Source organism: Phalacrocorax aristotelis, chromosome 15 (genome assembly GCF_949628215.1).
Source record: "Phalacrocorax aristotelis chromosome 15, bGulAri2.1, whole genome shotgun sequence".
NCBI lineage: Eukaryota > Metazoa > Chordata > Aves > Suliformes > Phalacrocoracidae > Phalacrocorax > Phalacrocorax aristotelis.
Window position 1 is genome coordinate 1,119,236 of NC_134290.1, and position 26,709 is coordinate 1,145,944.

Consider the following 26,709-nt stretch of genomic DNA (forward strand, 5'->3'; position numbering starts at 1 on the left):
GGATTCCACATTATTTAAATTGCTGGGGGACTTTGAGAAGAGAATCAGTTTTAGTTGTTTTGGATCAGTCTCGTTTCTCCGTTTTGTGATTATTCTTTTGTCAATATGGTAGTTGAAATTTGGACTTCTTAATCACCACTCAGATTCTGGGAAGTTTAGTAGAAATGTGAACTTTTAATATAACATACAAAGTATAACTCAAATTGTCCTCTCAAGTAGACTGAAGGGAATCTGTTGTAACTGCTAATGGATGTGGATTTATTCTGTATACTCTGGGGATCACAAGGAACAAAACAGCCTTGTTTTTTAATAAAAATAGCACCATTTTTCTCACCAAGTATAAATAATACAATTGTATCTAAGTTTGCCAATATTTTGATTTTGAAGGGGTTTGGTTTAGTTCTGTTAGCTAAAATAAAACAGTTAATTGCTGGCGTGGTAACCTGTTACTGCTGAAGGTGGGTAATGTCGGCCTTAAGAGCATTTGTGGGAATTACGCTACAATTTTCTCAGTAAAAAGAATATTAAAATCACTGCTAATTTACAAAGTAGAGTTTGTGATGCAAGCAGAGAGTTACTGAATTTGTCGTTGAGACTATGACCTCACTGAAATCAGCTATGAAACTGTTCAGCGTTGTTGTTCCTAGAGGGCATGGAAGAACCTCATCAGCGGAACTGTGCATGCTTGTACTGAGCTTGGGTTCTCTCCCACTGAAATTAGTGACAAAGCTTCCACGGACTCCTCTGAAAGCTTTAACCAAAACTTTGACCAGAAATAGTCAGATTCAACTCTCATTGTTTGTTACATAAATCTGGAGAATTTCTGAAATAAGTGGAATTACTGCGATTTAACCCAAAGGAATTGAAAGTATTTTTTCTTTAGTTAATGGGGGGGGAGAGAGAAAAAGACATCGTGCCCTTTTATTGCCTCATCTCTGAGTACCAACCAAGACAACGTCAAAAATGCTGTCAAAATCCTTGTCTGCTTATGCTGGAGAGGAAGAGCTAACTTCACCATTTAAGGACTTAAGCTTTTATTATCTACTGAATTTTATGTTAGCCTTATCCCTCCGCTTACCCCCTTCTCCACCACTCTGCAGGTGGATTCCTTAAGAAGAAGGGACAAATTTCTGTTTTCTGGTTCTGTCTAGGTTTCTTAAAATTTAATGTACCTTATTCCATCAATGTGTAATCTGAACTGAGACGACCAGAACACCTTCACTTCAGTCCTTCAGAACTACCTGGCTGGTTATTTTTAGATTATTATAGTTAAATTCAATGCCAAGGCCTGTAGCTGGAACAGTGAGCTGTGTTGAAGGCTTACTAAATTCAAGGTAGTACCTCCAGAGGAGTCACTCAGCTCGGTTCACCAGTGGTCAATGGAGCCACAAGCACATAATCCTCGGACGGAGGTGTAGCATTCTTTATGTAGCACGCGGAGTTTATTCATCTCTGTAAGGTCTGTTGTCAGAATGAAATCTCCAGGGCCTTACACAGAATTAATCTGCTTTTCTTTCCTTATAAGCATGCACATGCACACAGAAGTAGGATTCTTCTTTGAAAATACAGGTCAATGCTTTGGTAATCGGTGATATCATGAGATCGTCTCCTAAATATGCCATATAACTAAGATGTTTTCTTTTGATTGCTCCCATCACTGGCTTCTTGAAGACAGGAACTTCGTTCCTCTATAGATGCAGGCCTATCCTGTAATCATGTCCTCTGTCCAAGGGCAGGGATCTGCTTTTTGCATGACAGCTTCCAACCAAATGATTTGACAGCCAAGTTAATGGCAAAAAACTCTGTTCTGCAGAGCTGTGTCTCTTCAGCTAGCAGATATCTGCCTTTTTGAAGAAAAGCCACTCTTTCTGCCTGTAACAGCACCTAAACCATGAGCTCAGACTTCAAATGTCTATATCCACGAAGTCAGAAACAATTTCCCTTAAGGAAGTACAAAATTCACACTTGTTTTTACTCCTTCGTGGTCCACAAGTAGATGTTCACAGTACTGTGTTTTTCTACCTGAGCTGCTGTTGTAACCTTTGTAGATGAAATTCGTACAGCCATCCAAAGGGTGTGACCCACAATGGCACAGAATACAGAGCCAAAATAAAAATCAAATTGTGATTGTACCAGCATCACTACGTGGATATAAAGAAATGCTGAATGGAAAACTAGTGAATTTTTCTCAATTCTTGCACAGGCAAATCTTGTCGAGATGGGTCAGTAGCCTCCAGAATAAATACCGCAAGAACACATGTTAAACAGCTTCTACAGTGGAACAGCCAAAACAGGATCAGATCAGTCCTATTAGCTGAAATTAAACTGACATGTATTTGTAGCTCTGTCAGGTAACACTGGAGGGTTTAGGTTTTTTGTGTATGAATCACTCACCCAACATGCAAATGCAAAGATACCAAAAAACTTGTGGTTCACAACTGCAGCTGGGAGCCGTCCACAGGTGCAGATTAATATAAAACCTCCCCATTCCTTCACATGCACAAGCACACCCGAAGAGGCAGAGCATCCGAGCTCCGCAGAGCCACGCATCCCCAGAATGAGCAGATGTGGCTGTTACAGGGAGGATTTATTACAGAAATTCAGCAGCTAGGAGCCTTTTCTGATGGAACGTTAGCCAGCCTGCATTTCCCTGGGAGGAGGTGCTACATAGCGTGAAGGTTCTTCTCCCAACGGGTGGAATCGAATGGATTCTCTCTCTGGATCATTAAGAGAATGCAACGGCTCTTAGTAAGGCTCGGGTATCAGATATTAATGGGTTACAATCCAGGTGAGCTAAGGGAGATGACTTAATTTTGTGAAAAAGGGATCAAGCTGAAGCAGCAGCTGCGAGAAGGCCAGTATCCCTTGAGAAGGTCATTTCACTATATCAGCAGCCTGCCTCCCCTTAGTATTTTTTCTCTACACACAGCAAAATATTTCTACCTCACAGAGACATTCATCTTTTCTTTCATCCAGCAAAAACATAGCTTATCGTTTCAAAACGACAGCTTTTTCTTCTTGCTTTAGAAGTCCTTTTTATTTCGGAAACATACGGAGAGGGAAACGTTCATCGCTAAACTGCTTTAAGAGAGAAGGAAATGCAGAATATTTCACTCACCTCTTCAGCACCGGGCGGGCAGCCTCCCCCTCCTCACTCCGTCAGCGCCAACACTCGCACCCACTGACGCTTCTCTCGGCTTTGGCCCTTTTCACACCAGTACCTCCGATCGCAGCCAGCGGCCCCACCACGACTGCAGACGCTAGCCCCGCAGCCCGAGCAGGAGGGAGACACTGCCCTCTCTCATTGTCTCCCTAGAAAATACAATTTTAAAAACAGGCTCTTTTTTTTTTTTTTTTTAAGGCGGCGATGGCAAACGCTCGCCCGCTGGCCCCCCGCGGGAGCCGGGAGGCGCTCGGCGGTCTCGCCGGGAAGCCGGGGCAGGGGAGGTGAGCGCGGGGCTGGCTCTGGAGGAGGAGGCGGAGGCTGCCAGCCCGTTTCCACGCCAACGGCGGGGGGTACCGCGGGCGGGGCGGCGGCGGCCGCCGGGCGGGCGGGAGCGAGGGCACCTCCCGGGGCCGCGGCGGCTCCCGCCGGGGCGGGCGGAGGGGCCCCGGGACCCCCGGCCGCGCAGCCCCCCGCGCCGCAGGACCCCCGCCCCGCAGCGCCCCGGCCCCGCAGCCCCCGCGCGCCCGGCGGAGGCTCCGTGGCGCAGAAGGAGCTGAAGGCTGGCGAGGGGCTTTGCGGGTGCCCCGCTCGCGCGCGCGGGGTTGCACTCCTCCCGCATTACATAATGTGCGGGCACATACGTGTCCCCTTCCCTCGCAGTGCCGCCTTTGCCCCTCCGCACAGACGCGTTTGCCTTCCTGGGTTTCTGTAGCGGTTCCATGTTTTCTGCAGTGGTGCAGTTCACGGCTCCCTCAGGATTATCGTTCGCATGATTAATTTCGCAATGCATGTTTTAGGGGGCTGATGAAGTAGAGGCAACCGGTCACATACGTGTTAGAATGATGCAGTCAAGGGTAAAGGGAGGAAACACAGTTATTTAGTTACATGGAATTTATCTACGCTTTGCATTCCTCTTTTTCCATCACCCAGTTGCTCTTGGCACTGTGTATATATTTTCTTCTGCTTTCCCCTCTCTCCTTTTCTCTTTGCCTGTCTGTTGCGGTCGTGTATGTGTAATTTATTACAGCCTTTTTAAAGCAATGATGACTATCATTTTATCTTATTAATGGGTGTACCCTATTTTACATTTTTCCAGGGCCTTTCTCCTTTTGCCCGTACTACAACACTGGTTGTATTGGTGAATCTGCAGCCCTGACCAAATAGCTGTGCTTCCCCGACACTGATAATTTTTTAAACACAATTTTTTATTGATACCCTTCTGCAGGAGATAGCAATAGAGGTTTTCAGACACAGACGGAATGCAGGCATTTTTCCCACAACATAATACAGTGCAGAAAGCATCTGATTCCTGTAAATAATATAACTTCCAGTACCGATATTACCAGCAGAGCTGTAGCATCGATGAGTTATAATAATGAAATATTTTCATGTAAAATGCAGTGTAGCCACATTATTTTTCTGGCACAGAAAGAACAGCCATTAATCAGTATACCATGTGAGGGAAATTTTCCTCTAAGTAGTGAATCTTGGGTCTTGTTCACACTAGAGGAGGTTGCCAGTACAGCTAAACTGGCAAAGTTGTTCTGGTAAACTCCTAGCATTTAAAGAGAAATGTCATATACAAAACTTGGATTGTTCTCGCAGCAAAATTATAACATTCAAGTAATAAATTTACCCTGGTTTAATAAAAAAGATAATCTTTACGGTTTTATTTTGACATTTTAGCTTTCAATATATAGGTACATATATCTTTTGGTGAATTTATATCATCAGACAGTGGTCAGCTTTAAAATTCTAATAGTGTTTCATTTTTCAAATGTATTCTTTACTTGCAGTTGCATAAATCCCCGATATAGTTATGTCAGCAAGGGAATAGAATAAAAAATTGTATCTGTGGTAACTGAGTAGTCTAGATAATAGGATAAAAGAACAATACAAGGTGTACAGGTTTAATCTGCTATTCCATAAAGAACAAGTAGTTACTATAGAAACTGTCACATTACATGTATCTTCAGTATAGTGCCTTATATGTGAGAAAAAGCATCTTCCACACATTAACCAACTTTGGCAGAAACAACAGCATCAACTACCATCATCCTGGGTAGGAAGATCATCGTTCACAAGCTCTCTACACATTTCATCACTTTTAGGTTTTTTTCAATTGATATAACAAAATGCTTGCTTTCTTGCGGTTTGAGGGAGGCACCTAACTGGAGATCGGATTTGTCAGTGAAGGAATTACGAGCATGTGGTACATGAGTAACGGAACAGGTCTTTCTCTGAGAAGTTGAGATGTTATTTCAACACCACAGTCTGGGAGATTGCTGTTGATTAATGGCAGAGTTAAAACCCAACTCATCTGAAAAATAGCTCGGCACATATGTCTAAGTTTTCTTCAGTCCCACTTTGCTCTGCATCCAGAAATTCTCAATTAGGGCCTTTCGGCATGCATTGATTACGCTACATGTAGCCAAGCTCCCACGGGAATTTGAAGAGGCATATATGTCTCAAACTAGCATAGCCAAGTGATTAAATGCCAAAGTCAAATGGCATATAAAACCAGTTCTTTAGCTCAGTACTCTAAATGTTGTTCTTGGTATACGGATAGTTCAAAACCACACAAATATATACTGAGAGTGAACAGTTTGCGTTACTTTTTTTGCCTGGAAATAGTAAACTGTACCATGATGATCTGACTGGATTCCCACTCCCTCTTCCATGTCAGGCAGGTGACCATTTTTTCCCATGCCAGAGCATCACATTTGACTGTTGAGGTGTAACATCTAATATGCAGCATACTGGAAACCTTAACTGCACAAGTTTCACTCAACTTGCCAGTGCTATTCATTGACCAAAAGCCAAATCCTTGCCTGTTTACTGTTGCTTTCTGTCTGGGAAAAATCAAAATAGAGGCATTCATACATGTTTAGTTTGAAGACAATAGTGCTAAAACAGTAATGTGCTCTTAAGTGGAAAATCCCAATGGGATTTTTCTAATCAATTACCCTTTATTATACCACGACAACATCAAAATATTTATATGCACACATGCAATGTTCTTGGTGAATGTACATCTCCAAATGATAGAGGGTAAATTGAGAGGCCACATCTGGTCTGTAATAAAAATATAATAAAAGACATTTTGTATTTCATTCAATTTTCTACCAAACACCCTCTTTTTAACAAGCAATTGTAGATCTGGGTTAGATATTTATAGATGGGTCTGTGATTCTCTTTGAGCATGGAGAACTGAACAGAACATTTAGAGAAGAATAAAAAGGCTGTATTTTTATTTTTAACCATTTTTCTCACGTGGAAGTGTTTAAAATAGCATCGAGTACAGATGACTGGGATCTGATATTTATAACTATCTGGCATATTGTTGCTTTGTACCAGTGAACTGTGAGGTGGTGGGGATAAAAAATTCCTGAATGCGCCTTCCAGCAGGTTGTATCAGCCTGACCTCATTTGGTGTTATCATTTAGGATGAAAATTCACTTTCTACCAGGATTTTACCCTTTTATCTTCTTCTCACATCCTTTAAGTAAATGAGGGTTTCACTTAATATCAACTGTTTACTATTCCTATAAGGTCAAATCATGAGAGACATTTGAGAATGTGAACCCAGATAACAAGTTACAGCTAATAACACAATCACCTAAAGAGAAGGACTCCTCTAGTTTTTCAACAGACAAAAATTGTAAAAAAAAAACAAAACAAAACAAACCCTAAAATGTTAAGTGCCTTACATACCTTCCTTCACCGTTTCATTAGGTACCTACTGTATTTCCAGCTCACAGTCATTGGCTCAACTGCTGAGTCAGCAGTTGTCACTGAAGCCAAGCTTCGAAAAACAAGGGTTAAATCCAGCAGCTGGTGGACAGCTGCTCGGAGGCTCACCTGGAGCCCTGGAAGATACACGGGCTTTCCTGTGCAGTTACCTTTACACAGCAGTCCTCGCTTATCCTGAGCTTTGTGATGGATACTTGGGCCCCAACTCCTTCAGAGCCTCCATGGGAAGAAAGCTACACATAGAGATACCATGAAATAAGATAAAGGAATGTATTTCTTTGTAAAGGACCTGTCCTTCAAGGCTGCATTATGATGTTTAAAAAACAAAGGAGAATTAAAATAGCCTTTCCTCGTTTTTCGCTATTAAGGGCAAAGGAATGGGGAAAACAAAACAAAACAAATCCCCCTCAAACTTTAACCCAAAAAGAAAGTGGGGATCATTTAATAAAGCATACAACAAAAGATCTGTGAAGTGTGAACAACTGACAAAGTGACTTGAGATCAAAATAGATAAATTCTTTGGGAATTACACCCAAGGAGATACAATTAAACAGGGCCAGGAATTTTTTGAAACCAAAGCTTTTAGAAAAAAAAGTACCAGCTTCAGATCTCCTAGTAAAGTGGTCTGAGCAACAGGCTATCGGTTACTCTTGGGATACCCTGTTCCCTCCTGCAGTCTTCCTGTTTGAAGGTATTCCACTTCATAAGAATGATTAAACATTCATTGAAGTGATGAGTTGAAAGTAGGTCTCTCCTGCCTGAAGATACAGTCAAACAAAACAATACAGGCAAACCCTTTAGGTTTTGTTTAATTTTTGCAATAACAAACAAACAAAAAGAAGAAATCTATTGCTTTCAAATAGTTTTGGTTTTGTCATTGATATTCTTGCCAGATGAAGAAGTATCAAATTCGGGCCTCAAAAGAATTATATATTTTTTAATAGGTACTCAGAAAAAATGTTATAATCAGATTTCACATTTCTGTATCCTTTACACATGATAATTCTACTTCCCTTAGGAAATGTGAGATACAGCTACAATTTCAGCAGGCACTATTATTTGTCCCTTTTATTACCTTGTTGTGTCTGATTAACAGGAATAAGAAGTTGGTAGTTTAAAAAAAAAAGACTGAAAATTTTGTTTGAGGGCAGAAAGGTAATTCTGGGAAACTACAGAAGAGCTAGGGACATTTAGGTAGCTTTACTATGGGCAGTTTAGATGCCAGAGCAGTTCTGTAAAAATTTGGACCACTGCAGTCCAGTCTAAGCAATTAGTTTAGATAATTGTACACCTATTCCATGTTGGGCCTGTGACTACTTTTGTATCTACATAAACAGTAAAGATATTACATACACACATCTATCAACCGGCGATCATTTATGAGGTACAACGTAGATATACGAAGTGATAGCTTTAGCTCGTTGTAACTGATCACTACTACCTCTTTTGTGAAGCGTTTTTAGACAGAGGGGTGTAAAATTGTACAAAGGACTGTTTGGTCTACGAATACATTAGTGATAAACTAATAGAAAACTTCATAAATGTGACTGCTGGGTGTTGTGACTTACCACTCCTCTTTAAAAGCTTTTGCTCTGTCAATGGCATGCACAAGATCAATTCCAGTAACAAATGGAAGTGACTTAGGAAGCAATTCAGCCTACAGACTTAAGTCTCTAAGACCATTTTCGCCTTACACGGGTATCCTGTCTGGCCTCCAGCTGCACCATAGACATGTCCAAGTGTTCTGCAGGCCTTAAGTCACACCTGACAGTCCCAAGCGATACCTCAGATACTAAAATGACTTTAGAAGTCTACATTTTGCCGTCTGAATCACCGTCTTACTAACCGGGTGATGGAATCCATTAAATTGGCAAAGCACATTATGCTAACTTTATCTAACAAATAAACTGGTTAAACTGATAAACACTTTACCAAATCTTTCAATTAGTGGGGTTTTCACACTTTCTTATAATAATGTTATTTTTTAAAGCATATTAAAATGGCAGTAATTTCTATCAGCTGATGAACTAGTTTCTGGTATCTGTTATAAATGTTACAGATATGCTTCTGTTTCTGTTTAGCAGTGTTTTGTATACTCTGGATATAATGTTCTTAAAGATAAGCACATTAGTAGCACTGTTGAAATACCAGTACTTAATATGGCATGTTTACAGAAGCCAGACCTAATATTTTAGTCCAGGTTAAGTGAGAGGTTCATTTCACTGTTGTTGTGGCTTGGGTCCTACTGCACTAGTTGTTTTCCAAATAAATGGTAAAAAAGGTCTTTTTGCAAGAACACCTTCATTCATTCACCTAGAGAGCCTCATTCAGTAATGCATCTCTAATCAGAAAATAGGTATGCTGTTAAGACTTGTGCCTATTTGTGATAGACTCCTTTCAGCCGACGGCTGTGATTTACAGCTCACTGGATGAATAGGGCTCTCAGCGCAAGAGCAACATTTACTGGGGAGGCACATCAAAAAACAAATCATCCTCAAAGCAGCCCACACGTTGGCAGTCATGTATTCAATTAAGATATAGGAATTTTTCATTGCTGGAAATAAAATATAGACAAAGCATACTGGAAAGCACTATGGCAGAACTGCATTCAGAACAGAATGCAATTTTAACTGAGTAGTATAGGTAGTTTTCCTTAAGAACATGGCTTCCCATGGAAAACATGGAATCTGCAAAGTAGCGGGTCTGAGTGGAAGGTGGAGAATCTGCCTGCCTTTCCATGCAGCTCCACTCACGTCGTGCAGCCATCTGGGCCTGTGGCTCTAATCAGGACGTGTTTCTTCTCCTCTCATTTCAAACAAAATCGCCAAGCTAGACCATCTGAAGCAGAAAAAGATTTCACCTGCTACAGTACTGTGTTCTTCTTTTCCTAGAGGTTTTATCCATTCTAACCATTCAATTGCGCTCATCTTGGCACCAGTGTAAGCAGAGTGAACTGTAGGATAAAATTGACTTACTACAGCTTTGCCAGCATGCTAGATAGGCAGATAGAAGCAGTGGATTTGTCAAGACTACAATTTCTACAGTTTCTTCTTCTTTACAATTGCTATCAGGTCATTTTTTAAAGTAGCAAAAAAAAAAATCTCCCACCCTTCTAACAATGAAGAAAATGTAAAAGAGAAGTTCTTATATGACGAGACTGAATTAATGTTCCCTATAACCTCCTCCTGTTGTCTTCTACCACTATTTGCAGTCTTTCAGTCTGTTCAATTTTCAGTCTGTGCAATGATTCATATATTCCAAGCAAGTTTATGCAAGATTATATTCCTCAGTATCTGACACATAATTAATTCTCGATATTTTGTTCCTTTAAGCCTCTCATTTTTATTTATCCTTCGACAGTAGTATAATCAAATCTATATAGGAAACTTTCTCTTTCATATAGCTCTATTTCTGATCGGTTGTGATTCAGTTATACTGTAAAAGTTCAGAGAATATTTTTACCATCTTAATTATATATTTCTCCTAAGGAAAAACCTGGAAAAAAATGACTGCTCTTTCATATCTGAGCACACATGAGGTTAATTTACTCCTTACAAAAGGTGAATGTTAAAGAAAACCAAAATATTATGGTGGTCATTTTGCTGTGTAATGCCATTTTGTACTGCAGAATTCCAATTGCAGAGATACAGCTTCCAGATACAGAAATTGAGGATATTTAACAAAACTAGTTCTTGAACTTCGTTTGTGTTGCTTTAATTTTTTGGCCTTCTGCCCCAAAAGAGGAAAAGATTTTTTAAAAAATCTATTCTCTCAGCAGAACTTCTGAAAACTGAAAACTTGCAGTTGTCTCACAATAAGAGCTTATAAGGCAGTTGGACTTAAAACTGGTTTTATTAGTGTAAAACATTGCCACAATCCCCTGAAGGACATCTCTCCAAACGGTCTGGCATTTTTAAACACAATAGTAATATGATTAATACCGAGACTTATCCATAGCTCTGAGAAAGCTGTCTGCTCTCATCCAGCTTCCTGCAGAGGAAGCTCCCCTGGTCCCGCCGAGCCTCCAGCCAAGCCCACCTCCCTGTTGGTCTCGCCCGTAAAATGAGGGGAGAGGCCGTGGGTCTGGTGCAGGCAGGAGCGTGACCAGCCTGCAGCTTTCCCTTCTGTGCATGGTCCTCTTGCTAGGGAGCTGTGGCCACCAGCTCAGAACAGCACCTGGGGAATGTGGTGGTAGGCTGGCTCTTAATGATTTCTCAACTGTTCAACTGAGCTGAAGCATTCCTTTAAACAACTTTTTGCCTCTTTCCTTCCCACCCGTTTGCCCTGTCCAGCTAGACAATAATCTGTGTAGGAAACGAGCTGTCACGCATCTTCACAACAAGCTTCTGTGGCAGAGCAAGCCTTCTTTGTCCATAGGAATCTCTCAAATTCACTGCAATGTAGGTAATAACCGTATGAACATTTGTCAAACTGATAATGTCGTGTTCATCTTACAGTATCAATCTCTCTGCGACTGAAACTTGCTATAGTAATTGTTAACGCTTTCTACACTCTTGATGTACATGCTTGGTATAAAGTATAAAAGCCAATATTTAAGTTAGTGTTTGTCAATGTGCCAGTCAAGGTTCTCTTCTGAGCACACTCGCTGTGTTATGCACACTAAATTCACTGGTTTCTGGGGATGCTGTATCTCGCAACAGGTGCCTGTGGAAACAGAATGTCAGCAGAGTCGCTATGGTTAAGGGCTGCACTGGTCCCTTTTAGTCTCATCTTACAGCTACATGTTTCCATTACTGACCAGCAGAAGGACAAATTTTGACCTGGAAAGTCTGAAGGGGGGTAGCAACTCAGTGCCTGAGGCTCAGCTTTTTGGGAGCAGTTATCTCAAGGCTTTAATTTTCGCTACAGTAACTGAACTGAGGACTTTGGCGCAAGTAGTACGTGTGTCAAATTGTTTTCCTTCCTTCATGCATTTTGGCAAAGACTGCCCTGTAGAGAAAATTAATAAATTTCAGGATGACATTTCCTTCTTCATCCAAAAGAACAAGAAAAAACACCCATCTGGGTTACTTTCAGTCTTTAATTTTTACAATTTAAAAAATAATAATAATAAAAAACCAACCAACTTTCTCTGAATAAAGGAATAATTCTCTGTCAAAGAAATAAAAGGCAATAAATGTCCCAATTTGTGTGCTCAATAGGCACACAAGAGCAGCTGAATGCATGTTATACGGATGCACATGCATTCATACGCTTACGTGTATAGGATGATCATGAGTGTGTCTATATGTTAAGTTACAAATTTAGAAAACTGAAAGAAGATTAACTATATGGGAGGTGCAAGGAGTTAGGTTTCTGAAGGGTAAACTGAAAACACTGCAGAAGACTGCTTGTACTTCAACACGCAAGCAGTCTATCGCAATTAGAGCTAGGTAAAAAATTTATAAGCCAGCGTTACTTTGTTACTTCTATTTCACCTTCATGTCAATTGTTTGCTTTCTTCTATATGATACTGTAGGAATACAGTTTTATTAAAAGAAGGAAAAGTCGCTTTCATTTTGGAGACTACCTTCCGATGCCAATTAGATGAACAACAATCCGCAGTTCATGGATTATGCACTACAACAGAGAGCATATTTCATTATTTCCACCACAGTGTTTTTGGTGATTTACACTAAAGGATCTGACACTGACATCTGCCAGAAGTAGGGTAATTGTCTTGGTCAATTATTGATCTTACCCTGTAGATAATTCCTGTACAAAAACAGAACCCGAGATTTATTTTTCAGGCTGGAAACTATCTCTATGTGAAACACAAGTCTACTCCTGTTTAATTCATCGCCAGGGTTTCTAGAGATGCTGTGATAACAGGCATTCTGTAGACCAGAATTTTTAAGTTCTTCAGATACTATTCCTCTTTTCATAGACCACAAATGATTTAGATAGTTAAACCCATTGCTTTCAAGCAGAAGGTCACAGGCAGTCTTATTTACTACCAAAATTACTTTTTTTTTAAGTTACTCTGTTTCTTGGATTTCTAAATTATAATAGAGACACTAATGCAGATATATTAGTTGTATTTTCCCTGTTAATTATTTTCAGCAGTGCTTTGATATTAGGATTTCACACATGCTAAATCAAAGTTTCTAAAAACAAAACGAAGATATGCAGGATTCTCTTTCATTATTTACTGAGGATTAGGAACCTCTTATTTATCAGAGCAGTCTTTTCTGTTCCTTGTTAATGCTGGAAACATTTTGGATATTTAAGGGATCCCCAGAGGCAGCCACATTATGTCCTTCTACACATTATGCACTGCTGAGTTTTTAATATTTTCATAGCCTTAATTTCTATTTTGTCTTTCTTTCAGATAACATCCTGAAATCCTTAGTATTGGAAAAATTCTCAGTGGCTTCCAAAGCAGTTCCCATAATGTTTTTATAAAATTTACAGCTATTGCATTTTTATATGACATTTTTGTATGAGTCACGACCAGTGCCATGATTTTATACCTGATAAATCCCTAAGGCTGTCATAAGATAAATACATTCAGCCAATGCACAGATTTGAAGTGATTTGAAATATAATTGTTTACTATTTCTGACTAGAAATTCCAATATCTGCAGTGTTTTCTTCAGTTTTCTTAATATCCTAGTACCTCTTCAGTTCATTTAAACAGGGACTTTCCACCACTCAGTCTAAGATAAGAGATGCTCTCCCTCTCCAGGCATAGGCATCCTTTGGGACACTGCTGATTATTCCTGTTAAATTATCATGGAAAGACAGAGAATTATTGTTTCAAAGAAGAGGAAAATATTCTGACTTTAAAGATGTCAACAGAATTTTCCTCCTCAGTTGACTTGATAAAGCTGATGAGGTACAGGCAGGTGAGTTCTGTTTCATTTAGTGTGGCCTACCTCCTGCTCCAAACTTAGCAAAAAGAAATTTCAGCCCACTTTTATGGTAGTATTACATTTAATCTACTCCCTGACACAGCCTTAATGCTTGAAGCACTGAGACTCAAAATACTAAAACTTAATGTTAGATTAGCTACGACAGAGTTCTCAAACTATGCTCTTGTGACTGGTGACTCAGAAATCTTGCCAGGGAGACTAAAGAATTATTTTTTTCCCAATTTAAACAGCAGTGAGCAAGGAGTTATTAAGGAAGGTGTGCCGGGAAGGATCTTCTGCGGTTATCTTGTCACTCAGAAAGAAAACACTACAGAAGCACTGCATTTTAAAATGTATATGATATGTGCTAGCACTCACTGGTTTAATAAACAATTTTTTACCTCTAAAATGGTGCAAAACTATTGCAGTGCTAGCAAGAGAGCTTCTAGGTCTAGAAATGTTGTTGGGGTCATTTGGCTACTCACAGTTAGCGAGCTCCCACCCTGGGATTTCACAGCCGCTGTGTACTGGATGTGCTGACAGCGCACCGTGATGCTAGGCAGCATTTTTACTCCTGATTGTGCCTGGCTCTTCTTTTCTTTTCCTTTTGTGCCTCTTCCTGAGTAGAAATGTTCTTACTAAGCGTTTGGATTAGTTGTGTGAATATCACAAAGAGACATCTGACATGTTAACAAAACATTAATATTGTATAGAATCTGTGTTTACAAATTATTTTACTATGTTATCCTATGCTGTACTTCACTTTGTGCCTATGCACGAGGCTCATGCTTTGTACTAAAACAAACATTTATATGGCTTTGAGTTGAAAATGGACATTTGTAAGGAAAAGGATTTGTAATGTGATTTAACTGATTTATGTAATTGAAAACCAAAACAAAATGACACTGTTATGTACTATAAATGACTCCTTTGTCTTCTACAAAACTTAATTTGTTTACATGCCCTGCAGCCATACTGAGAGAACAGAATAAATGGCAACTCCTCTTTGGGCCTATTTGAAAAAAAAGTCAGGAAAGGAAGGATGAGAGTGGCCAAAGGGTTATGAGAAGGAAGAGGTGAGTGCTCAGATAAAAAGCAGCCCAAGGGAAGATTACAAGTTCTCAGAAAAACAGATCAATAATGATATTAACTATGCAGCTTCAAATGCAACTATTTGCATTTTGAAAACATTTTTCCCTACTACTTCACTATGCCCAGGGTATCTAGAACACTCTGCAACAGATAAATCACATTTAAAAGGGCAGTATTTTAATGAAAAGTCAAGATCCTGAGGATGCCACGGCATTTTTCAGTGTAGGGCTACAAGAAACACAAGCTTACCTTCCCCTCCTATTGCTTGCTCAGTAAGATGCAAGGATCTGAGACTGCTCTAATTTACAAGTAACTCTCAAACAGCTCTCTACTGGTTTTGTCTCCTCCCTTTTCCCTTTTACCTCCCTAGACCTTTCACCCTTTGGCTCCCTTGGGAAAACCATGACGAATTTCCACCTGGAAATCTCAGTCTCAGTGTTAGGTAGTCTCTTTTTGTTGTTGTAGATGGCCTTTCCTCTCCACCCTCTTCACCACACTGAGACTTTTGACAAGGTCAAACAATTCATCTTTGTTTCTATATTTATATCTGGGAGGCTCTCTCTAGTAGCATGATAGCATTTCAGATATGAGAGCTTGACAAAAACAGTACATAAGAAAGCTCTTGGTATAGACACCTGACCTGGTGAAATAAACATATTTTTTAAAAAGGAAAACAGCCTGAGTATTCATACAAAACAAGCACCCACTACTTACATGGGGATTTCTGACCGCAGAATAAATACTACTTAATGGCTCCACAAAATAAAAGCTATCCTAGGTGACACTCTGTACCTTATCTTGCCAGCTTATTGAAACAGAAAGACAGAAAGTGGCTTTGTTGTATATTTTGCATTCAGGGCTGCAGTGCAATAGTAAAGGCTAGCATCAAAAGAAGACATGAGGTGCAAATGCAATGCATGAGGAATGACCTAGTCGAAGAAAGTCAATAAACATTAACTTGAAGGAATAAACTCAGTGGCCAATGATAGCAGTCCTGTCTAGTTGAATGCATTGGATGAATATGTTAGAAGATAAGTGAAAGACACAGACACAAAAAAGTGAAACCTGAATGCTAATAGTGCTTGCTGGCAACATGATGATAAAGTGATCAAGAGAACTGAAATAAGTTAGCAAGGAAGTCCTGAAGAAGAGGGAATTGCAAGAAACTAAAAATGGAAATGAAGATGATGGGTTAAAAAATGGCGATTAAATATTTGAAATCAAGTGTGAAAAACAGTAATGGAAACCTGGCTGGGAAAGGAGGACTGTACATTGACCAGCATGAGAACTCTATAGCAATAGTTGCTACAGAAAGATGGAAAGTTAAATTAAAGAAAGTAAAGGCTTCTCTGGGCTCAAGCCAGAATGCTGACTACTCTGTGCAAGAACAAGTGTTTGGTTATGAAATGATGTGATGAAATGCTTATGGTGTGACACTATCCCAAGGAAGACTGGTATCAATGTGAATTAAAGCTACAAAGACCCTGGAGTAGCATGAAGTTTAGAATTCAGTTTCTTGCTACTCTTATTTACATTTACATTTGGTGTGTTATCTTATCTATAAGGAATGAAATTACTTTAAGGTCAAGTAGTCCAGATGTGGTTCTGGTTCAAAAGTATCACAGATCATCTGGTACAGCAACTGTACAATAAATAGATGCTTGCTACAGGGAATGTCAGCCTATGACCTCCATTTCATTAATCTTCCTCTGAGAGTGTACCTCCTAAATTTTTATTTTGTACTGATAAAATAGGGTCACGATCAGCAGCAGAGTCTGGTTGGAGGCCTGTAACTAGCAGTTACACCAGGGCTCTGTGCTGGGTCCTGTCCTGTTCAACATAGTCATCAGTGACCTGGACGAAGCGACAGAGCAAGTTCGCTGACGATCCCAAGCTGGGAGGAGCGGCTGATACACCAGAAGCTGTGCTGCCATCCAGCGAGACCTGGCCAGGCCGGAGAGCTGGGCCCAGGGGAACCTCAGGGAATTCAGCAAGAGCAAGTGCCAGGTCCTGCCCCTGGGGAGGAACAACCCCCTGCACCAGCACAGGCTGGGGGGGACCTGCTGGAGAGCGGCTCTGCTGAGAGGGTCCTGGGGGGCAGCAAGGTGACCCTGAGCCAGCACTGGGCCCTTGGGGCCAAGGTGGCCAGCGGTGTCCTGGGGTGCATGAAAAGGCGTGTGGCCAGCAGGGCGAGGGAGGTTCTCCTCCCCCTCTGCTCTGCCCCAGTGAGGCCACATCTGGGGAGCTGCATCCAGGTCTGGGCCCCCCTGTTCAAGAAGGGCAGGGAACTGCTTGAGCAAGTCCTGCAGAGAGCTACGAAAATGATCAGGGGGCTGGAGCATCTCCCTTGTGAGGAAAGGCTGAGAGACCTGGGCTTGTTCAGCCTGGAGGAGAGAAGCCTGAGGGGGGATCTTGTCAATGCTTATCAATATCTGAAGGGTGGGTGTCAGGAGGATGGGACTAGGCTCTTTTCATTAGTGCCCAATGACAGGGACAAGGGGCAACGGGCACAAGCTGGAACACGGGAAGTTCCACCTGAACATGAGGACAAACCCCTTCCCTGTGCGGGTGCCGGAGCAGGGGCACGGGCTGCCCAGAGAGGCTGTGGGGTCCCTTCCCTGGAGACATTCACACCCCGCCTGGACCCTGTCCTGTGCCCCTGCTCTGGGGGTGCCTGCTCAAGCAGGGGGTTGGACGGGGTGAGCTCCAGAGGGCCCTTCCAACCCCCTGTTCTGTGGTTTTCACAGCAACCCAGAATTTAGAAGTGTATGTGGTGACTGTGTGAGCAGCCTGGGTATCCCCATTTCATGCACACAGGCCATATAGTTTCTTTTCATGAAAACCTTTGGGAGGAGTTTTAAAAGTTGACTTTGGAAAATCTTGTCTTTCATTGGCTGTTTCAAAAGACTATTGGGAAGCGTGGCTAAACCAATTCTGGATATGATTTATAGTCATCTGAGACTGCATTAAGCTACTCCCATGGATGCAGTTTGCTAGTGGGTTCCCTCCTGCCTGGGACTCCATAAGGGATGGAGGATTCCCAGCCATTTCCTTAGTGATGTCTAACCCATCCATAACCCTTCCCTAGCTATAACCTACTATGCAAATACCTGTAGTCCTTGTCAAGGGAGTCAATGCTGAGTGACGGAGTCAGCTGTGCAAGCCTTGCCTCCTTCTCAGGGACCTCCCAGGGACCTTTGCCAGACCAGTCGTGCAGGTTTCCTTTATCACATCCTTCTGTGGGGACAGTATGAATGGGCTGAAGCTGATCCTTGAGAATTTTCTTCTTTTTGTTCCTCCAGGGGACAAAAATATAGGGTTGAGGGCATTTTTTACTATGAAAATGTCAAAACACCCCCCATCTAGTGATACACAGAGCCACAGCTTCCAAGATAACTTCTTTTTACCACTTTCCTGCTTTTCCTTTCTGGCACAAGATGAAATCCTTGTTTTCAAAATGTTGCTACCCTTCAAAAGTGAATTGTCTGAATCTAGTTTTCCTTATTATTTATGTGAATTCTCACAGCAACTGACCTCCAAATGTAGCACAGGTGGTAAAAGCTGCAATAATATCACCCCTACATGTTTCTTTGCATTTGCATTAGTAAAGTGGATCCAAATAAGTTAGTAACATAAGAATGTATTCAATGTCAGCAAAACCTCAGAATATATGCAATAGAATAACCTCTAGATTAGAATCATGTTTTTCACCTGGTTGGGAAGTTGAAGGATTTCTCCTGTGTACTACCAAGAACCGTTAAAATCTCTTTCCCACTTGTCCATTTATCCCTGGAGATTAATTTGAAAATACCTTGATGACTCTTATCCACAAAACTTCCTTATCTAACCATATATGAATCACTTTGAAAGGAGCCACATTTCTCTTAGCAACCAAAGAATCAGTCATAGCAACAAGACAGCTGGAAAAATTTGTTTTCACATAGTTACTTGTGGACAGTACGTTCTGCTTTCTGCTTTCCCATGGCATTGCTGTTTCAGTGTTGACTTAGTATTGTGTAAGAAATGGTACAAATCAGACACTTGCTCATAGCAAAGACACCACTTGCAGGGCAGATTAATATCTTTCTACCTTTGATGCCATTTCCTTTAGGTGATAGTGCCGGACTATTGACTGCTGGAAAGCTCAAAATTTAAATTCTCCCCATGACAGAATTATTGCAAAGAAATGTGTGAGGAAGCTGACAGTTTCCAAAACCTTGACTTCCGCCACAGAACCCACAGGGGAGAATCAAAGTATTACCTATAAAGGCTCACATCTCAGCCTCTTGGCATGTGATCCTGTTGAGAACAGTTAGAAAGGCTGGATATAAGGTGATCTTTATATATAGATATTTATAAATATATATATATTTTAGATATATTTATCCTATATTTTCTTAGCAAGAATAATTTTGGGAGAAATATTTTATTGGGGGAAACCGGGAATATCAGAGCAACTGCCATTTTTATTATTACCTGGGCTCATGTCTTTACATGAGATGGCATTTGTGAACAGAGTAGTGTTGTAGTAGTTTCCATCTCTCAATCCCACATCTGTGTAAGGAAATGAGTTACCCTATGTATTTTGGTCCTGTTAAGAAATTCAAAGTGCAAGTAGAAATAGTAAATGTACTCACACGTCACCCGTATTCCTCCTCTGTCTCCTCCTATAGGGTCTGTTGGCATCCTGCGTGCCGGTTTGATTCCCTTACTTGTATTCAAATTGAAGACTGAGTCAGAAGGAATCCAGGAGCTAATCCTAGACACACTCTCCAACTGTCTGCGTGTGGAGGCTTCTGAAGCTCTAGCATCTGGTGCCATTACTATCCTGAAGGAAAAGCTCACACAGTCCTCAGCAGCCATCAGAAGCAAAGCAGCTTTGGTGCTGTTACATATTGGGTAAAGGAAAAGAAATCTGTCTAAAGTACTTAGCCCAGGAAAATACTCATTTCATGAGTGAATCCGTGTCATTAGTTTGCAGTTGTGTTCCACTACACATTGAAGCTGTCATATTTCACGTGTAAAGCAATATCAGCCTGAATGCGCACATACGTAGAAGACTTCTAAATATCGTAACTGCTATAAATCACTCAGGAAAGCAGATGCTGATGAGGAAATGTCATTCCTTCTCCTTCTATTTGTCTTCCGTATTGGCAGTGAAATCAGGACTTTTTTTTCCTGGTGCAGCACTGCAGAGAAAAAATTATTGAATGAGAAATCATGTGAAAACAAGATTCTGACCACTATGGAGACAGGGAGAAGTTCCCTTATTCTTTTGGACAACCGCTCTCTCAAAAAAAATTAAAAGTCCTGGGAAACTTTCAATGTGATTGAGGATAGACAGAGTTTTCTAACACAGGCTGCTACATACATCAGTGATGGATGAGAAAAAGCAATCTTCATATCAAATTTGTGTATCAAACGCTGGATGGAAGGAGCAACTGAAGTCCACTGTCCGGGAGTCACAAAATATGTTAAAAGTGCTTAACAGATGTCTAGTTTAAAAAGGTCTGCAGATCATGTAGTACATACCAATTGGCTCAAAACCCTTCCTGATGTCCTATAACAAAGCGAGGTATTATAGGAAAAGAGAGTATAGACAAAGTGAGTCATAGAAAGCAAGCAGAAATGCGCGTGGAGTACGGACATCAGCTACGTTCAAAGTCCCTGCAGTAGCTGGGCTGCCTTAAATATTCCCTGCATTAAAGAGGTTGGAAAGAAAGAGAGAAAATTAACCTGGGAGAAGAATTAATTGCAGACTCCTAATTTAGCAGGTTTTAAGACTGGATAGGGTTCAACAGCCAGGTTTCTAACTATATTGCCATTAGGAGCACCAGCACACTTAATTCTACCTCCTGCTACGTGCTGTTGCCCATCAATCTCCAGCGTATCACAGAAAGTAAAAAAAAAGCTAAACATTACCTAAAAAGAGCCTAAAAATTGTTAAGCCCACACCCATAGGTTAATAGGATATCGGCAGTATTGTATCAGCAAGTAGATTTAATAGACACCAGGCACAAACAGACATCCCCCGTCCTTTCTTGGCAGCTGGGTAGTGGTGCTAACCATCTGTCTAACAGTCAGAACACTGTGACTCCAAAGAGAACAGAGAGGAGGACTGTGTCAGCACGGTTGTGATGAAACGAAGGAGGGATGCAGGGGTCTGGGCATGGGGAGAAGCTCTGGGTAGCTCTGTGGTTAGCAGACACAGTTCAAGAAAGCAACTTAACCATCTTTTCTGCACAGTACTCATCCAGAGGGGAAAAGCGTGGTATGTGAGGAAGTTATTCCTGTGCTGGTGAGCCTGTTGGAAGATACAGATCCTGAAGTCCAAGCTAGTGCAACAGGAGCACTGATGTTTGCTACTATTGAACCTCAGGGTGAGAGACAGAGGCAGTTCTGTTGGGATACTTTCTGGACATCCAATTCTAAGGCAACTTAGTAACAAAACTTTTGCCCCCTGCGCCAAAGTCCTCAGTTTCCAAAAAACTACAGGATTAAGGGGGACAGTATATCTCACACTTCATCCACCTGAAGTGGGTCAAGACATTATTTATCTACTCCACCTGCCTCGTTTCCCTCCAGAGTGCTGCTCCGGAGGGGGAACGTTTCCTGTGCAGGTCCAGACCACACAGAGATCCACATACCTGCAGCTACTCTGAATCACCAGGCCTCAGCAGAGGGGCACTACTTTCTGGCAACTCTTTTTGTGGTTAGAGGCAGTGTCTCTCTCACAGCTGGGAGAGGAATGAATATTAATAAGGTCTGTAGTTCTCCCAAGTAAGTTACATGACACCAGAAATACTAACTGCTAATTTTTCAGTGTGATGAATGAGTAATTAGACATAAAAGACTCTTAACAGCAGTTGTGTTCCAGTCCTCCTCTGCAACTGTCCCTCTGACTTCCAAAGACAACACGGGAGTGGGTCTCAGTGTTTGAAGTGTCTTTAAAAATGAAAGAATGGAGGATGTTCTTAAGGGCATCTAACCCCTCCCAGTAGTATATCCTATCATTTGGTGCCTCATATATTCTTAGATAATTTGTTGCAAATAAAATAATAATGTGCAAGGCAGATATAGTTAACTAAGAAAGATCTTTTTTCTTAAAAATTACCAGCTGGCAGCTAGCTTTGGTCTTCAAAAGAAAAGCATGTCCTACCTCTTTGCGCTGCACCCTCTGGGGCGTTCAGAGCTGTAGCTGGGCAGGGATTAGAGAGCAGCAATCCAAAAGCATGTTGATTACATGTAATAACACATTTTAAAGCCAGTTTATTTCTCTACAGGGAGATTCTCGGCCCTAGGTGCTGAAGCCATTCCACCTTTACTGAAGCTGGTTGCTGAGGAAACGAGCAAAGCCCGTCTGAGTGCAATCAAAACCCTCACCATGCTGGCTGAGCTACCAGAGGGCCGCAAGACACTCCTGGATCATACAGATATATTTCAGCAATGTCTGAATGATCCCTGCGAGGCAGTGAAAAAAGCTGCCAAAATTGCCATCGGTGTCATCAAATGGAAACCTTTCTGAAGATGTGACATTTCATAGAGATCTATTGCTCTCTGTTGCTGTCTGGCTGTAAAAGTTGCATGATTATATGAGACCTTCAAAAACAAAACTCTCTTCCTTGGTTACTCTGGATCAGTTCCTCCTGAAATGTCATTTGCCAACAGTTTCACATCTATATTGCGGGCCATTAGCAACATAATGGGGAAAAAGGAAAGTTAGGAAGTCTAGAATTCTCCACTGGAGTTATTTCCTGAGTTATCAGCATTTTCCTGTGATACAAGAAACTGATCCTTTTTTATTCTTTGTAATGATTTCTCCTTTCTTTTTTTTTTCCCCTAAATCTCAGCCTATCAGACATTAATCAATACCTAATTATATTAGAAAGAAAGGTTCATAATTAACCTCTTCAGCACTCCTGATATGCTGAGAAATTGAGCTAACAACAGGAATTTACATGAATTTGGCTGCAAATGTTTGTTGAACATGGGATTAGAACCATTTAGAGCATCATCACAGAAAAGCAACGGTCATGTCATGGAAGGACTTCCCCTAGTGAATTATGAGACTTTCCCAGCCTAGAATGTAATCAAATACTTATCAGCATGGTTCTAACAAATGGAGTGGCTGACAAGACTTGCCAGCGGTGGATCTGGTGGTGGTGGACCCTGCTGGCCTGGGCTAAGGGCACCTCAGCCTAACCCTGTCCCTGTGATGAGATTTGTCCATGTGACCCTCCAATACCCCCACTAATGAGTTCTTGAGGAGAGTTTTAGCAGCAGCCCTTGCTTTACTTCATAGCCCCTTCCGAGCCCCACGCTTCCTGTACGTGTCACAAGCCTCCCCCTGAGCCTTAGCTGCAGTGATTGCTCCCATGTTTTTAAACTGGTAAGGGTCTCAACAGGCAGGTTTTCTCCTTCTCTGTGCTTGGAGCCAGGCCCAGGGCTGCCATTTGCAGCTGTCTACACTCAGGGTAAAAGGAAAATAAGTCAGGAAGACTTTACTAGGGTAGCCCTTGTTAAAGCTTTGTTGGGGGCAGACCCCACTGCCTGTAGCAGAAGAGAGGTCTGATCCCTATCTGAAATTGGTTATAGCATGAAACAAAAGTGCCTCTGTGTTTGTGCTAGTACTTGGTATTTTGTACAGCTGTAATCTATCCTTTGAGTACAAAAATTAACAAATATAATGGAAATGGAAGTGTGCCAGAACTGAAGAGTTTTGCCTTTGTGGCTCACTTTTGAGGGAGCAAAAGGAAAGCTGATCCTAATGTTACAGTTTAGTCCAAAAGGAGTTGGACAAGATGATCTCCAGAGGTCCCTTCCAACCTCAAGTATTCTATGATTAACAGATGCCTAAACAGAGAGATGAGGAGATTAACAGAACAGAGAACTGAAAATGTTCCCTATTTTGGAAAAATATGTTTCTTTTTTTCTTTTAAAAAAAAACCTCAACAGTTTAAAAAAAAAAAAACCATAGAAAAAACCATTGAGAATAACATAGAACGTTCAAGCTGTTTGTAGAAGCAAGCCTATTCAACAAGGCATAAATTCCCTGGAGGAAATAGAGTAGTTGCTGTGTTTAGAGCTGATGGGCAGTTGAAAGGGTTGGAAGTGTCAAGGCTGGGCACTACAGATACGTTGCAAATTTCTCTGTCTGCAGTTGCAAATCTGGAATTTACGAGGCATCAACAGAAGGCCTGGGCAAAGCTAGCAGGACAAATCCTGGCCATTCTCAGTGACCCAGAAAGGTGTGATAGTGCAGCTGACTCAGCTTCACAGAAGTCCTATTTGTTTTTACTCAGGTTTTGCTCTCACATGGTATTTTTATACCTGGAAGTTACCAAGTTGTAGCTACAAAGAAGCTGCAATCACCTGTATAAGGACCTATTTGTCAGGGCTGCTTTTTCGTTGCAGAAACCCACTGTCACACTGCCAACTGCATTACCCTTATATAAAATGTAAACTTAATCTGTAGGAGTGGTTAAAGTTAAAATGTTTCTCTTCCATAACCTAATCAAAGAGTGAATTTCCTCTCCTATAAAGATGTGATTTAGAAGTGTTGAGTCAGTTGGATTCATTCCCTCTGGGCAGGAACTTGGAGGAACTCTGCCTTTTAAATGCACTTTACATACATAAGGCACTCATATGTAATACTTACTGGTGCCAGAGTACATCCAGTTCAATAATAGAGAGCCAGGCAGCTTAATAACATGCTAAATGTTCAGTACAGGACTAGGGAACAACAGAGAACGGCAGGCTCGTCCACACTTACAAAACTGCTGCAGGAAAATGATCCGTTCAGTTCAGTTCCAAACTTCTGTCTCAGCCTTCCCCGATAATTCAGGTATTGCACTTCAACACGTTCGCAAAATAATTAGCTTGTTCAGATGTAGAAATACACCCATCCAGCTGAACTGCCCTGACTAGAAGAAATTTAGCTGACTTGGACCTTAAGTACTGCCTTCTGAGCATCTGCCTGATCATTGCTTTAAGGACAACATAAACTGTTTCCAAATAAGGCTTGATATGGTATCACTGTTCTTGTCTTACAGAGGCGCACAATGCAAAAATGGAACAAAGCCTTAACTGAGCCCTGAAGTATGGATGCTAGTGGTATCCCTTCCATGTGTCAGCTTTTGTCTCAGCAATTCTTTAGCACTATTACATCTGACAACATAAAATACGATATTTCAATCACAACATTAATTCCATTTGGCTATATTGACCATGTACTGCCTGGACAAACATCAAAATTCAAAGTCTGCATACATAACAGCCATAAACCAGTTTCTTTTTGTTTGGTTGGTTTTTTTAAACTTTTAAAACTATATTTGCTGAAAAAAGTTTGCAGATGTTAGAATTCCGGTTCACATGCCCATGTGGTGCAGCTTGCTGCAGGTTACTGGAAGGACTGCAGATGATAAATGTTTGCAGGAGCACAGCACAATGTGTGACAGCGGTGGCAGGGTCAAACAGCCTGTGCAAAGCACAGGGTGCTACAGAGAACACAAGCTAATGCAGAAATAATTCCATTTATTGCAGAACATGGTTTTGTAATCTGTGGTGTTTCCAGAGCTGTGTTATCTTGGTGTCCAAATGATTGGTGTCTTGTACTGGGTTACAGTGCAGGAGGCCAGCGCAGGAGAGTGCACAGCACAGGCACAATGCAGCAAACCCCATCACAGCGTGGAAGACAAGGGCACGATGCTCAGGTCTACCTGATATAGCAAAGATATATCACACTAGCTCCTTTGTAATCCTGACTATACGGAACCTAAATTACAAGGTAAGTTTTTATTCTACGAAATAAATGCTTTCAGGATATACTAAAATGTAATGCACAATTTCTCCCATAGCAATATGCTGATTCCTAAATCTTCTTCCTAAAATTAGTTTCTCAGCCTCAGTTCAACATCTGAAATGCCCCTTCACATTTTTCCTGAAGACCTTTGAGATCTCAAATGTAACTGAAATTAGCCAAATAGGTAAAACTCCTAACTAAATGTCCCAATGTGGGGGTTTTTTTCCCCTGGAAAATGTAGACATGCTTTCTTTTTATGTTATTTGGCAGGAAATAACATACCCTGTTTTATTCGAAGATGTAACAAAAAAGGAAGCAATACAATTTTATAGGGCTTGTACTATAGTCCACGCATATATTTAGTGACAAGGCACAAAACCAGCATGTGGATAACAAGACCATCCACCAATGTTAACAGTTACTAAGATGTCCAATAATTTGGGGGATATGTCCCCGTGTGTTTCTGAATCTCCCTGTTAAAGCAGTAACTGTAAGATGGGAGATGAGATTACAGCTCTGTAGTAGCAGCCGGGAAAGCAAAGCAATCGAGAGTAAGACTTTGAAAGAATTTTCACAAGTAGAGAAACCAATGGTGAAAAAAGGATATATCCAAATTGACCCAAACATATTTGGAAGAGAGACAAAAAACAACCCAGTGGCATGAACAGAGATTACAGGGTAAAACAAATTGAGTAGAAAATATATAGCATGAGCCTGGATTTTTAGGTTTGGAATTCTCAGTACTCTTATTCATTGTTAATCTAACTTTGCTTCTATAATTTAATGAATAATCATTCGGTGATTTTTCATATCTAAAAAAATATCCTTTTTCTTCTGAGGTACGCTAAGTCTTGAAACAAAGGAGAACAAGATGCACTAAGTTACAGTAACACTGATTTATAAATCAGGTTGGAGTTAACCTGAGCTATCCTTTGGCCCTATCAGTATTTGGGCTTCTGTCAGTTATTAATTAACTGCTGAATACAATGTCGCCCTTAAAATGCATTCTAGTACCGACACTGTGCGAAACAAGAAGGTCACCT

The 26,709-nt window shown here is 41.0% G+C and overlaps 2 protein-coding genes across 3 annotated transcripts in view; one reads left to right on the forward strand and one right to left on the reverse strand.

Moving 5' to 3' along the window:
* The window catches only part of GNAZ (G protein subunit alpha z), an 83,207-nt gene extending 79,692 nt beyond the window's left edge, over positions 1–3,515 (reverse strand). The window contains exon 1 of the mRNA XM_075110183.1: positions 3,119–3,515. The gene's annotated coding sequence lies outside the window, so the exon portion shown is untranslated. The remainder of the gene's footprint in view (positions 1–3,118) is intronic.
* RSPH14 (radial spoke head 14 homolog) overlaps positions 1–26,401 on the forward strand; it is a 117,177-nt gene extending 90,776 nt beyond the window's left edge. For both annotated transcript variants that reach the window (XM_075110185.1, XM_075110184.1), the window contains exons 5-7: positions 19,539–19,764; positions 21,112–21,245; positions 22,149–26,401. In XM_075110185.1, coding sequence (XP_074966286.1) covers positions 19,539–19,764; positions 21,112–21,245; positions 22,149–22,390 — 602 coding nt within the window. In that variant the 3' untranslated portion in view covers positions 22,391–26,401. The remainder of the gene's footprint in view (positions 1–19,538; positions 19,765–21,111; positions 21,246–22,148) is intronic.
* The last annotated feature ends 308 nt before the right edge of the window (positions 26,402–26,709 follow it).